The sequence below is a fragment of the Triturus cristatus genome, chromosome 11, assembly GCF_964204655.1.
Source record: "Triturus cristatus chromosome 11, aTriCri1.1, whole genome shotgun sequence".
Classification (NCBI taxonomy): Eukaryota; Metazoa; Chordata; class Amphibia; order Caudata; family Salamandridae; genus Triturus; species Triturus cristatus.
The window spans coordinates 1,150,317,122-1,150,330,288 of NC_140594.1; the positions used below are offsets into that span (position 1 = coordinate 1,150,317,122).

Genomic DNA, 13,167 nt, shown 5'->3' on the forward strand with positions numbered 1-13,167 from the left:
GTGAAATAGGTGAAAACTATAAAATATTGCCTTTTATAGGCTGTCAAAAAAATACTCTACTTCAAAAAATTGGCTTTACAAAAGAGTGCTCAATGAGCCAGTACGTGGATGGGACAATTCTGTTCTTATAATGAAGATCACATGGAGGAGAGCCACAGTTTCTGTGCATCCTGTGATAACTAGAGCAATCTTCTTCCTTCATCCTTGCAAATGTAGTAAATTGTTGTTGTGTTGCCTTTCCGTACCATCACATGCCTGCCTTTCACCTTTGGAAGAACACTTTTAGAGCTGGCCTAATGGCTCCGAACTCCAGCAAGTTGAGGGGTAGTGCTGTTTCTTTCTAAGTCCAGAGGCAGTAGATGAGCTCCACAGCCAGCAAGGATGAGTCTTTCATTAGAAATAACTGCAGATTGTATGGTACTAGGTTTTCTCATATAAAATTCCCCTGCTTTTCTTTCATCATTCCAAGGACTCTTTCATTTGACAGTGAGGATACCCTACCAGTTTCCATTCACTTGCTGCCACTGCATGTTCCACTGCTCTGGGATCATCCCGAACTGCTCTGTGGAGCAAATATGAAGCATGATGAAGTAGTCCTAAACAAAGCTTTGAGCTTCTTGATGGTTTAGCTAGCCTTGGATTGGATATGCACTGTCAGGCATGTCAACATGTGTCCTCTTTCCATCAAATGAAATTATTTTCACAGATCAGACAGAGTTCCTGTGTAAAGGATGATATCCAACAATAAGCAAAGAACAGACCTCTTGGCATTGATGGTGAGCCCCAGGTTTGGCACACACCTGAACAGTTGTTTGAATCATGTTGATGGGATTTGCAAATGTAGCCACACTCTACAGCCAATCGTCTAGGTACAGATATATTGCACACCCTTTCTGGCACATAAAGGCCACTATCAGGGACATACACACTGTAAAAAATTGTGATGCTGCCTATAGACCAAATGGGAGTGCCTTGAACTGGAAAGGCTATCCTTCCATCATGAAACACAGACTTTCTGTGACTCACGTATTGGGATCTAGGAGTATATATGTTCTAAATCTATGGAAGCTAAATAATTTTGTTCTGTTATGAAAGGCAACATCTCTGGAACAGAAATCATTTATAAAACCCTGTTTTTGGACGTACCTTTTAAAGTGTCATAGATCAAGCTCTGGCTGTCGATTTCCAGATTTCTTTAGAATCTGAAAGAATCTTGAATAGGAGCCTTGACCCTTCCAGGAGGCTGGTAGTTCCTCAAAAGCTTTGTTCTCTACAAGGTTTGTGATTTCCAATTTAAGGTCATTTAGTTTTTCCCATTTTGATGGAACAATAGGAGATGTATTTATGAATTCCTAGGTGTGACCTTGCTACATGAAACTCTGCACCCATTTGCCCATAAGTAAGCCCTCCCAATCATGCAAGAAGGGACATATTCTGCCCCTGCTGGTAAAGGCAAGTGAGGGGGAGAGAGCCCAAGCAAGTCAGGCTTGACTTCCTTTCTTATTAGTGTGAAGTTAGCCCTCCTTGTCACCTCTGTTCTTGACTGTCCTACTGACCGTTCTGTTGATTTTATTAAGGTGTATATTATGACTCCAATTCATAATTAACAGCCTGTATATACTGGCTGAAGGAGGAGGAGGACTGATGTTTATAACATATTTGATGCTGGCACATGCAGTATTGATAGGGCTGTTTTTTCTGTAGTGAATCCAATGATCTTGCAGTTCCTGTTTCTGTTTTACTGACTCAAAGATCTCATCCAGTTGCTTTGAAAGACATGTTGTCTGTAAAAAGACACGTCCATGATCCTCAAATGAACTTCCAGTAAGAAATACTTTTAAGCTGCCCACATCTTCACAATACCCTTGCATCAATCTTCTTCCTAAAGCCACTAGCAGATGCAGCCATGTATGCAATAATTAAAGCTGATGAACCTGGTCTCCCTCTTTTAAAATGCCTCTAGCCTGCAGTTCGCCCTCCTCAGGGAGCTTTTCAGGGAAAAGGGTGATGCAATTTCATAATTAGCAATTATATCCGAATGTAATTGCAGATGTGCTAGTGATTTTGACTATGACCACTGCCAATACATTGACACTTTTGTTCATGGAATCCCAGTTCTGACCCTCCCCCGTCTGGAGGAACAGTACACAAAGTAAACAGGGTCCTAGATCTATTTTTTGCAGCAGCAGACATAACCGATTTAGCTTTGACCTTATTCAAAATGCAGACTGGAAATGATTTTTTCACTTTATTTTCTATTCTGAATAAGTAAGAGCTGATACAGAAGCTTAATTAATCATAGTTGTCCAGCCTTAATTTCAGATTTGATTGAGACTACCTACTTGTGTTTTTCTTTAAATTCACATAATAAACACAACTTCTTTACTGCAGAAATGGCACAATACACTTCAGAGAAGCTATTTCCAAGAGGCTGTGGATCTTTCTGATGACGCCAGAGGAGAGTCCCTCAGCACTGATTGTGGGCTTGTGTCGTATGGGGATATAAATGGATCTCATATGGAATATTTATCTGGGAAAGTAACTCAATGACCAGTCTGACCATTGGTGATGTCCTCAACATTACCAGCATCATTTTACCTGTCATCATCAGAATCAGACAGCATCTCTTTATTGTGTTTGCTATCAATTGCACGATTGTCATCCCCCCAATATTACCTTCCATTGTCATCTCTGTGGGCGAAGAATGAACAGGACTCATTTTCTTTAAGTGGAAAGTGGCAAAGAAGCAGGTTGAACTGGCTGTGGCGGTTGTACAGCTGACAAAAGGATGAGTGCTACAATGAAATGGATGTTATTGCTAGTTACAGGAGTGCTTTCATCATAGGAGGAAGTCTATTATAAGTGTTTTAAATCATGTCCTGTATATCTGTTAGCAGTTCTAAAGGCACAGAGTCAAAGACAGTAACAAAGACCCGTGGGTTCCATTCCAATGATGCATCAGAAAAGGCACTTCTTGTCTGTGGAATAGTGGCCTATCTTCTTTATGGTCTGAATGTACATATTGAATATACAGTTCTGCTGGCCTTGTTGTGCTCTGATCCTCCTCGTCCTTTTCACTGAAGAAAGACCCTGTTTGGCCCAGCCTTCCCTGTCATCTCCCAGTAGTCCACATGAGGAATAAAGGAGCAGTTTCTTTGGAGGTTGCAGAGGGATTGGTAACACTCATAAATATCTGAGTGGCATGGTTAAAGACAATTGAGGTATAGCTGAAGATGAGCAGATGAAACCTTTCCTGTTGCAGAAAATATAACTGTGGTTATAGCAGGAAAAAGTGAAGTCATTGACAGGACTGTCACTGACAACGTCACTGATGATGAAATTGTAGCCACTGCAGGTGCTGCTGCATAGATGATTTGATTACTGACGCAGGTGACTTTGAAGTCTTTGCCATCAACAATTAAGTCTTTACATCCAATGGTTTCATTGACACTACAGCCATTGATGGTTTTCAACTCTTTGAGAAAGTGGGCAAGGACTGTAGCCTTAGGCATCAGAACAAGATGAGGTGGCTTACACACTGAGAGGGCACAAACAACTCTTGAAAGATTGAGACTGCTTTGAGCAGCAAGTATTTAATTCACAGCAGGTGCCGTGATTCACTGCAGACTGCTGTATTTCAGAATCAATCCTAATAGTCTGCACTTGACAAAAATCATGCCATGTCACGCCTTCGATCATGCCTTACATACCTTGGTGGATTAAACCCCACCTTGTTACCAGGCTCTGGTTGTCAGGGACCTTGCCTACCAGATCACAGTGGGGAGAAACCATACCTAGCAGTGGACAGGAAGCATGCCTAACTGGCATGACTGGGAAATAAATATGAACAAGAGTTTGCAGTGGGCAGGACGCATGTTCAAAAGACTGGTAGGAGACCTCAAGTGCTGCCGGGCTGCATATATATCTAACAGACTGTTGTGCTCATGAGAAATACCTTGCAGGCTGTGATAGGTGCGACACATTCTTATCAGGCTGTGTGGGCAGGAAGCATCCTTAATAAACTGCGGTGGGAGATTATTATGCTTCATAAACTTTGGGTAGTGAGTATCATGCATCAAAGAATAAATTGAGAGAATCATGTTTTGCAGCCTTGCAGACTAAGGGACAACAGATAATATCTAATAGACTTCACATGCTGATGTGAGCACACTGAAGGATTTCAACAATACTTGCATCACAAATCAAGACATTGGTGCCCATGGTGCAATGAGGAGACATTTCAAAAGCAAACGTTATGCTTACCTTAACATCTTTATCCTTGGCTGGGAATGCTGGGGCTTTGTCCCACGTGACCTTGAGGGTCCACTTAGCTGTGTATGAGGTCCTCATGTATTTCTGAATCTTTGCCTCAACGTCTTGGACAAGAGTATTAGTTACTGAGTTCAGAGTGGAATACTCCTGTGGAATTTATACACATTGATTTAAATTGAAGGTGAACACTTGCAGAAGAACATTTGCTTCAACATATTGCCATAAAAAGAGTATGGCCATTTTACAACTTTTGTGGAGTGGGAATGTGGAATGCATATTTGTTGGATATGAAAATGATTGTGTTCAAAATAACTCATGATAACATGTGTATCCCTATTGGAGCTTTTGTACACACAAAGACACTGCAGTGAATCTAAAGAGCCCAATAAAGATAGCATAAGGCTTCTTTGAACGCCTGTCTGTTGATAAGCATTCTTCTTGGAATAGACACATATGCAGGCATGTATTTCTGATGGACAATGCATATTAAGTTAACAGAACTGTTTCAACTACCTATTTACTGACACACTTTCATAGTTTAACTAATGGGTTAATCTCCTGGCACTGTTCAAACCGTCTGACTTCTGTATATCTCTTGATTGTTGACTCTGGTTCCCTCTTTACACTTTTGTTCCTCCCTTTCCTCTCTAAGCTGCTGCCAATTTTCCTCTTTGCCCGGCGGCCCCAGTAGCCCTATTTTAGACTGCCCATATTGTCTCGCAAATTTCCTTGAACTTTGATAATTCTCTATTTTTTATTGTCTCAAATTTGTATTCTTCCCGATAATGTCCACCCATTCCCTTACTTGCAGCCTCTCTTAGCCATCCCTTGACATGTCTCTAACTAACTATGTTTATGTGTACCACTTTTCCACCTGCTAAGCTCAAGATATGTTCCACAGATGTCCCTTAGTTTTGTGTCTTTTTCTACTCTACATTTCATGCAATCCCTTTTTCTTTTGTCAAATAACGTTCTTCCTGTCACTGATCTTGCCTAATTCATCTTTGTTCTATAATATGTCCTTTATGTTCTCTCCAAAGTCTTTTTCATTCTGTGTACCTTGTAGCAGCAGGACACCTCCTACCCTCCTAGTCTTCCTCACTCATCTTTCTCTCTTCCCCTCTTTTCCTCCCCTCCCTCCCTCTCTCTCTCTCTCACACACACACACACATACACACACACTCACACCTTTCTGTGCTCAATCTTTCTTCCACCCCTCCCTAGCCATTATTTTCTCACCTTTCTAGTCTTTTGCCATTTCTCTGTTCTCTCTCCCCTGTCCCTGCCATATTTATCTCTGTCTTCTCACCTTTCTACCTTCTGCCCTCGTGTTCTTTCTCTCTCTATTGCTCCCTCTCCTTTGTTATAGCATGGTCACTTTCCACTCTTTCTTTCTGTATCTTGCTCAATCCTTCCTCTGTTTCTTTCTCTGGGTCTCTCTCCCTCTCACCCCTATGAGATAGCCTAGCTCATTGTCCTATAGGTATAACACACCTTGCTTTTTCCTCCCTGATTCTCATGAAGCAAATTCTTCTGAAAGTAAAGGTAGAATTTTGAAAACATCTTATAAAACCTATCACAGTCCAAGCAACTTAGGCGTGTGCGAATAATTCATTTACACAAAACCAACCTGGTAAAATGTAGACCCAACATTTTTGGAGAAATCTGCATTATCCCAAAACACAGCTACCATGGGCACACGGTTGCTTTCAGTGAATCCTTCTGGAGGGGGATTCACATAAGAGAAGACATCATTGTCCGAGCGCGGGAAAACGATCTGCCCGTTGTCTGTGAACTGGAACATCAAAGCAAAGCATCATCAGTAAATTCTAGCAAACTTACAAAAAGAATGTCACAAAATAAACACCATGGAATGGTATGATGACCTAAGGTTAACATGAAGACCATGATAAATGTGATTTTCACCTATTAAAGGGAATAAAATTATATAAAAGTTATATATAAAATCAGTACATGTGGGAAGCAGCACGCAAACCATAGACATTTAAAATGTGCTCTAAACATGAAAAAAGTGTTATGAAAGCAAAATGGTGTCAACACAACATAATAATGAAGAACAGAAGCAATTTTAGGCTTAAAAATTATTTTTGGAAGATTGAAATGATCTAAAAATGTTTTTTATGAACACAAACAATTTCTGATGTTTGCCACCCATTGCTAAAAAAAAGCAACTTAGACGGTATTACAGAGACTGCTCTTCTGTGCCAAAAGTTGAATTGGAAGATATTAGGGCATGGCAAAATTTAAAAAATCGCAAATAAAGATTTGAAAACTTGACAAGTTTCGCACATCCTTAGTTTGTGATGTTAAATACCGACACAAGCTGGTGTCCATTTAAACAAAAACAAAAAACTGTACAACAGCTTTCTAATAAACATATGAAGCACAAGAATTATCCCTCCTAATGTTTTTGTAAAATTTACAAATATTTTAAAGACAAGTCAGGAAGACGAGGAGATACACTTTGCAACTTTACGTTTCTGGCTTGCTAAAGGGACACTCTCTATTTTCAACTCTGCAAGGCTGCTGCCTATCTGGTTGCACTTCACTTAATTTAAATTATGTTTTAGGGTAGTTTAGAGGCAGCAAGTGAGGAATATCCTGAAAAGCATTTTTCTATGTAAAATGTTAAGCTTTTTTATACTTTATTTTAATACCCAAGTGGAAAAACCTTTGAAATTAGGAAAACCGGCTGGTGGTACCTATATATAAATACCTATCTCTTCTGTGGGTAAGTACTGGGGGCTATGATTCAGCAAAGTATTTGCCCATACTGAAGGTGTATCAAAAGGGAGATGTAGTTAGAGAAATTCTCATTGGATACTTTCAAAACATGAGATCCCGGTAATAATTGAAGGGATAGCTTTACACTGAAAGTGTGTGGTCCATCTGTTTACAAGCTTAAGACTTATTTTTTTTCTGGAACACCCATAGAGTAGGTAGCAGGACAGACCTATCTGATTGTCCGAGGGTCTGTGGTACCTTTGCCTTCGTCTTTAAAATCAGTGATTTGACTGATGTTGAAGCCAATAGTGTCTAGAAGCTTTTGAAAGCAGTGGTTCATTGATGTTGTGAGGCTAATCATGAGTGAGGGGTAAAAAGCTAGCTTAGATGGAGGAGATCCTGGTGAACCCAGCATTAAAGTCTCTTGAAACCTACTTTGGGTGCCTCAGCATTCATAATATTTACACCTGTTCAGTCTATAAAACTCCACACAGAGAGCAGGGTCGTGGAGCTCTCACACTGCACACAAGGGGCCTATTCGCAAACTGCATTTTGTGGTATGTAAAGTAGTAATAAATTAGTGCTATTCATCTACTAGAAAATGCTATTTGCTAACCTACACGTGAAAACACCCACTCTTCCTTTCTCTTCTGTGTGGACATTTCTGCCAAAGTGGCACACAACTACAAAAGAGCAAATCCATTTATCCACAAATTACTCTTCTCAAGTTACAACAGCCCCAAGGGTGAGAGGACAGGCTCAAATGTATTCCAGTGCAGCTTTGGAGCAAGTCAGAGCCATTAATGGCCACTAAAAAGAACTGAAACACACTACCATAGATAACCATGGAGACTGGGAAATAAAATAACACTCAATAGGAACTAATGAAAAATAAATTTCATGTTTTCGTCATTTAAATTAAATATATATATTTTAGTGTTTAGATAGTATAGATGATTATGAATTAACCATATTATAATTAAAATGTAATGCTACACATATATTTAAAAAGCAGCTAAACTTGTACACTTTTATTAAAAAAAAATATATATACTGTCCTACAAGCAATTAACAGCGGAATTCTTGCAGCATATATCCAATTTCTTCTGTTATTTATACTTATATACCAACAAAAATACCAGAATTCAGTTCACTGGAACCAATGTAACAACAGGCAATAAGGGGAATTCCAGAATATATAAATATATAAAGCATTAGTCCCTACCATGTAGACTCAATCAAAGACCTACGAACCACATGAGAAGTTTACGTTGGGAAGTTCAAAGACAAGGAATGGACAGAGGCCAAAATGGCCTTGCGTTCCCTGGTTATCTGATCACACCTTCATCTTATACAATTGAGGTATTTCCACAATACCTATTTCTACCTGCCTAAGATGCAAAATGGCAGTAGGAACATACATCAACACGCCAATCATCGGTCATACTGGTCACAAATACTAAATGCACTTGGGATGGAGGAGGGATGTGCAGTTACAATCAACCCCACTACAGGCATCCTGGGGTTTACAGACTGGATGGGAGGGCCAAGTTACACACCCATAGACTTACAGCCAGAGGTGTGATGGTAGCAAAACAGGACAATGCTCGATACTGGCATGTAAATACAGCAACCTCCTTCATACAATGCCAAAGAGGACTGGACTACTGTGCCAATGCAAAAGAAACTGTCTATAAGCCCACGGGGAGGCTTTAAAAACACAAGAAATTCTAGCGGTCTATGGAACCTGTATTTCCATGACATAAGGCACTATTGAAACTTTATCACCATGAATACCCGTAAAGTTGCATGCAGACCAAATATGTCATTACCGATGCAGTCTTAAACATAATGATAGAATAATGTACAATGCATTTTTGCTGTCTGTTGTAGTGAACATCATTAATAAAATGACTTATAAAAAAGGTAAAAATAAATACTGAACTTTTTAACAAAAAATCATAAATATTAAATTAATCAATTACGTCAATCAAATTGTATTTCTAAAGCACAGCTTGTCACCTGAGAAGGTATCCAGATGCTTGCTGAAGGTCTCATTCAAAAAAGCCAGGTCTTGAGCCCTTTCCTGAAGTTGGTCAGCGAGGGTGAGCTGCGGAGGTGGAGGGTTAGGGTGTTCCAGGCTTTGGCAGCGAGATGGGAGAATGAGTGTTTGCCAGCATGGCAGAGGCAAATGCGTGGGATCTGTGCGAGGACGAGGTGTGCGGAGTGAAGGTTGCTTGGGGTCAGTGCATGTTCAGACTGTGATTCATGTAGGCGGGTCCTTGTTCATGAACGGCTTTGTAGGCATGGGTCAGGTGCTTGAAATGGCATATCTTCTGGACTGGGAGACGATGGAAGTCTTTCAGGTGCTGGGTGATGTGGATTCTCTTGGAGAGGTTGACGATAAGACTGTCAGCTGCGTTATAGATCATCTGCAGTCTTTGTATGTGTTCGATGGTGGTACCTGCATAGAGTGTGTTGCCTTAGTCCAGTCTGCTGGTGCAGAGGGCCTGAGTTACCGTTTTCCTGATGCTGGTGGGGAGTCACTTGAAGATTTTGCCGAGCATGCGAAGTGTGTGGAAGCAGGCTGAGGCGATGGCATTGACCTGACGTTTTATAGAGAGTTCGCTGTCAATGTCAAGGATGATCCTGAGGTTGTGGGCATGGTCTTTTGGTGTGGTGGCTGGTCCAAGTTCCAACGGCCAGCAGCAGCCATTCCAGAGGGCAGTGTATTTGTCGAAGATGAGGACTTCTATCTTGTCTGTGCTGAGCTTGACGCAGTTGTCCTTCATCTAGGCTGAAACGTTCTTCAGGCAGTTGTGGAAGTTTGTCTTTGTCGAGGTGGGGTCGGCTGAGAGCAACAGAACGAGCTGGGTGTCATCAGCATAGGAGTTGATGTTGATTTTGTGCGATCTGATGATGTCTGCAAGTGGAGATGTTGAAAAGGATTGGACTGAGGGATGAGCCTTTGGGGACGCTGCAGATGTTGTGCTTGGCTTGCAATGTAGGGAGTCGCACTCTCTGGGTGCGTCCCATGAGAAGGGATGCCATCCATCTGAGCATGTCATCTGTTATACTAATCTGGCATAGGCGATCGATGAGTGTATAGTGTGAGACCATGTTGAAGGCTGCAGACAGGTTAAGCAGGATCAGGGCAGCTGTCTAATAGGGTGCGGATGTCGTCAGTTGCGCGATCAGGACTGACTTGGTGCAGTGGTTGGATCAGAATCCTGATTAGGAAGAGTCCATTTGGTTATTACTCTCCAGGTGTTCGGTGAGTTGGATGTTGATTGCCTTCTCCAGGACTTTAGCAGGGAACAGTAGAAGTGAGATGGAAAAATTGTTCTGAAGTTCATTGGGGTCTGCCGATGGTTTCTTGATTATGGGGGCCTGACCTCAGCATATTTCCAGGTGCTGGGAAAGTTAGCAGTGGTTAATGAGGTGTTGAGGATGGTGGTGAGCTGGCAGCTGATCTCATCTCTTCTGAGGTGGAAGAGTCGTGGGTGCCCCTGAGTGGATGTAGTTCATGAGGGTGGCTGTGTTTGGTGTACTGAGCACTTTCTAAGCAGAGAGCAGGTGGTCAGTAGTGGTGGTCAATCGGATGCTGTGGGGGTTGGAGGGTTGGGGATGTAAGTTTTTGTAGATGGTCGCTATCTTGCTGTGGAAGTGGTCGGCGAGGATGTTGCAGAGTTTCTGTGAACATGGGATAAGGTTTTCAGTAGCTGACCAGCAGGTGAACTCTCTGATGATGGTAAAGAGTTTCTTAGCTTGGTTGGCATTAGTGTTGATCCAGTGAGTCAGGGATTCCTTTTTGGTGGCTTTGATCTGTTGGTGGTAGTAGTTGAGGGCTGATTTGAAGGTGGCAATATCAGTGTGGTTCCTACTAGTGTGCCATCTTCTTTCAAGTTGTTTGCATCTAGGTTTTGACATGCTGAGTTCCCAGGTGTACCAGCTGGCTTGTGTGGAGGGTGTGTGTGTTTTGGCAGGTTTGGTAGGGGCGACTCGGTAGGCGGCGTTGGTGATCCAGTCATTGAAGTGCTCTACTGCCTGGTCCAAGTTGGTGGTGTCTTTGAGCTATGTGGTGGTGAGGGCATTAGTCCATAGTAAAACGAAATATTTTAGTGAGGGTATATTTTATTATTTAGAAATTAATATGTATATGTTAGATTATGTACATTTAAATTTACTTTAATATGTGCTTAATATGATGACTTAATATGTGCAACATTATTTGTTATTTGTCCTAACTTAATAAATATCTAAACTAAGAAAACAAGTTACTTATATGTAACTTTGATTCTCCAGTATTGGAAACTTTCATAGATTCCCATGCTTGAATCATTCCCCGTTGTCGAGATGGGAGTCCCTGGTATCCATAAAATAGCAATAGAAACCATTACAAAAGAAGAAACCAGGCCTAGGCCCATTCTAGTTTTGTAACATTTCCACCTCTTTTTGTAAAAGAGGCCAAATAAAATGAACAACCAATCAGATTAGCCTCACCCTGTAGAACCTTCCTGAGAGAACCTCAGAGCCTCAGATTTTCGTAGCCGTAGTGTAAAATAATAACTTAAACTGCTGAAGGCTGAGTTTTCCAAGGGGAGGAGAGTGGGTCGCATGGGAATCTATGATAGTTTCCAATACTGGAGAACCAAAGAACAAGTTACTTACCTTCGGTAACGCTTTTTCTGGTGGATACAGTATCTGCCTGTGGATTCCTCACCTTGTGAATATCCCCTGCGCCAGCTACATTCGGAAACTTTTGTAGCAGTCCACGCCGATGAGGTTGAAGACGACGTCACAGAGACACGGCTCCGCTCGCGACTCCGCTGACGTCACTGGATCCGATCCATAAGAAGACCTCGTCGGCGTGATGACATCAGTTCCGCCCTTTTTTCCGTGCCTTCGAGGCACAAGGACGGACTGACAGCAATATATACACAGTACATAATATACAAATCAACACACACAGTGTGGAAAATAAATAGGAAGGCAAAAGAAATAACACACTGCCTTTAACAGTAACAAATACTATTTTTAAAAACACCATCATTATAAATATAGGTATACAAGGGTGGACAACGGGAGGCGGGTGGGTCAGTGAGGAATCCACAGGCAGATACTGTATCCACCAGAAAAAGCGTTACCGAAGGTAAGTAACTTGTTCTTCAAAGAGATCGTCCGACTCCATCAGCTCACCTTCTTCCACTTCTTCCATCTGGTACCTCTGTTCCTCCAGTACCCTTTGGGCCTCCCTCCTAGATCTGATCTTCACAGCAGGAGTCGTCGGCGGCGCCGGTGAAGAAGGAAGCGGTGTCGATGTCCTTGGCGCCGGTAGATGCCAAGACGGCATCGCCAGAAAAAATGGCATGAAGGGAGCCTGAGGAAAAGCTTGGGAAACTCCCAAACTGAAAGCCATAGCACCCATGGGACCGGAAGGTGCACCAGAGGGGTACAAGGCTCTGGAAAAGACCCCATACACAGCATTAAGATAATGCGTCGGATCTTGACCTGGGCCTGGAAACGATGGATATGGCTCAGGCTGAGGCATCACCGGACTCTGGCCGATCGGCGCCGACGGTGGAATCTGCAGAGCCGAAGGCTCGTCCAGAGCTGGAAGCTCTTCAATTGAAACCGGAGACGAAGCCGGAGCCGGAGATGGAGCCGGCGTCAGAGATGGAGCCGGTGCCGAAGAACGCTCTGGTAAAGCAACAGGCGATGACAGACCAACAGGAGAATCAGGAACAGAAACAGGCGAAGGAGATACAATGTCCTTACGACGTCGAGAGGGCGAGGTCGATCTCGGAGCCGCATCCCTGTCCGAGCGATGTCGAGATCCATGCCTCTTCTTTTTCTTATGCTTCTTGGACTTAGAAGCATGTCCCGAAGTCGACTTCGACGCCGACCTCGACCTTGATCTTCTCCGACCTCTCTTCTCCTTTTTCATCCTGGCGATGAATAATTTGGCTTCCCTCGCCTTCAGAGCCTTTGTGCTCATCTTGCGACAGCAAGAACATCCTTCGACATCGTGGTCCGATGAAAGGCACTATACACAGTCTTCATGCGGAGCCGTTATCAACATGTGCTTACCGCACTCCCGGCAAGGCTTAAACCCGGACTTCTTCGTCGACATCTTCAGCTGCAGACAAG

The 13,167-nt window shown here is 42.4% G+C and overlaps 1 protein-coding gene across 1 annotated transcript in view; it reads right to left on the reverse strand.

The window, feature by feature from the left end:
- Positions 1-13,167, reverse strand: part of LOC146788619 (uncharacterized) — a 1,185,638-nt gene that overhangs the window by 292,715 nt on the left and 879,756 nt on the right. Inside the window, exons 43-44 of the mRNA XM_085635786.1 lie at positions 5,903-6,067; positions 4,264-4,419 (exon numbers count right to left, since the gene is read on the reverse strand). Of these exons, the coding sequence (XP_085491912.1) occupies positions 4,264-4,419; positions 5,903-6,067 (321 nt within the window). The remainder of the gene's footprint in view (positions 1-4,263; positions 4,420-5,902; positions 6,068-13,167) is intronic.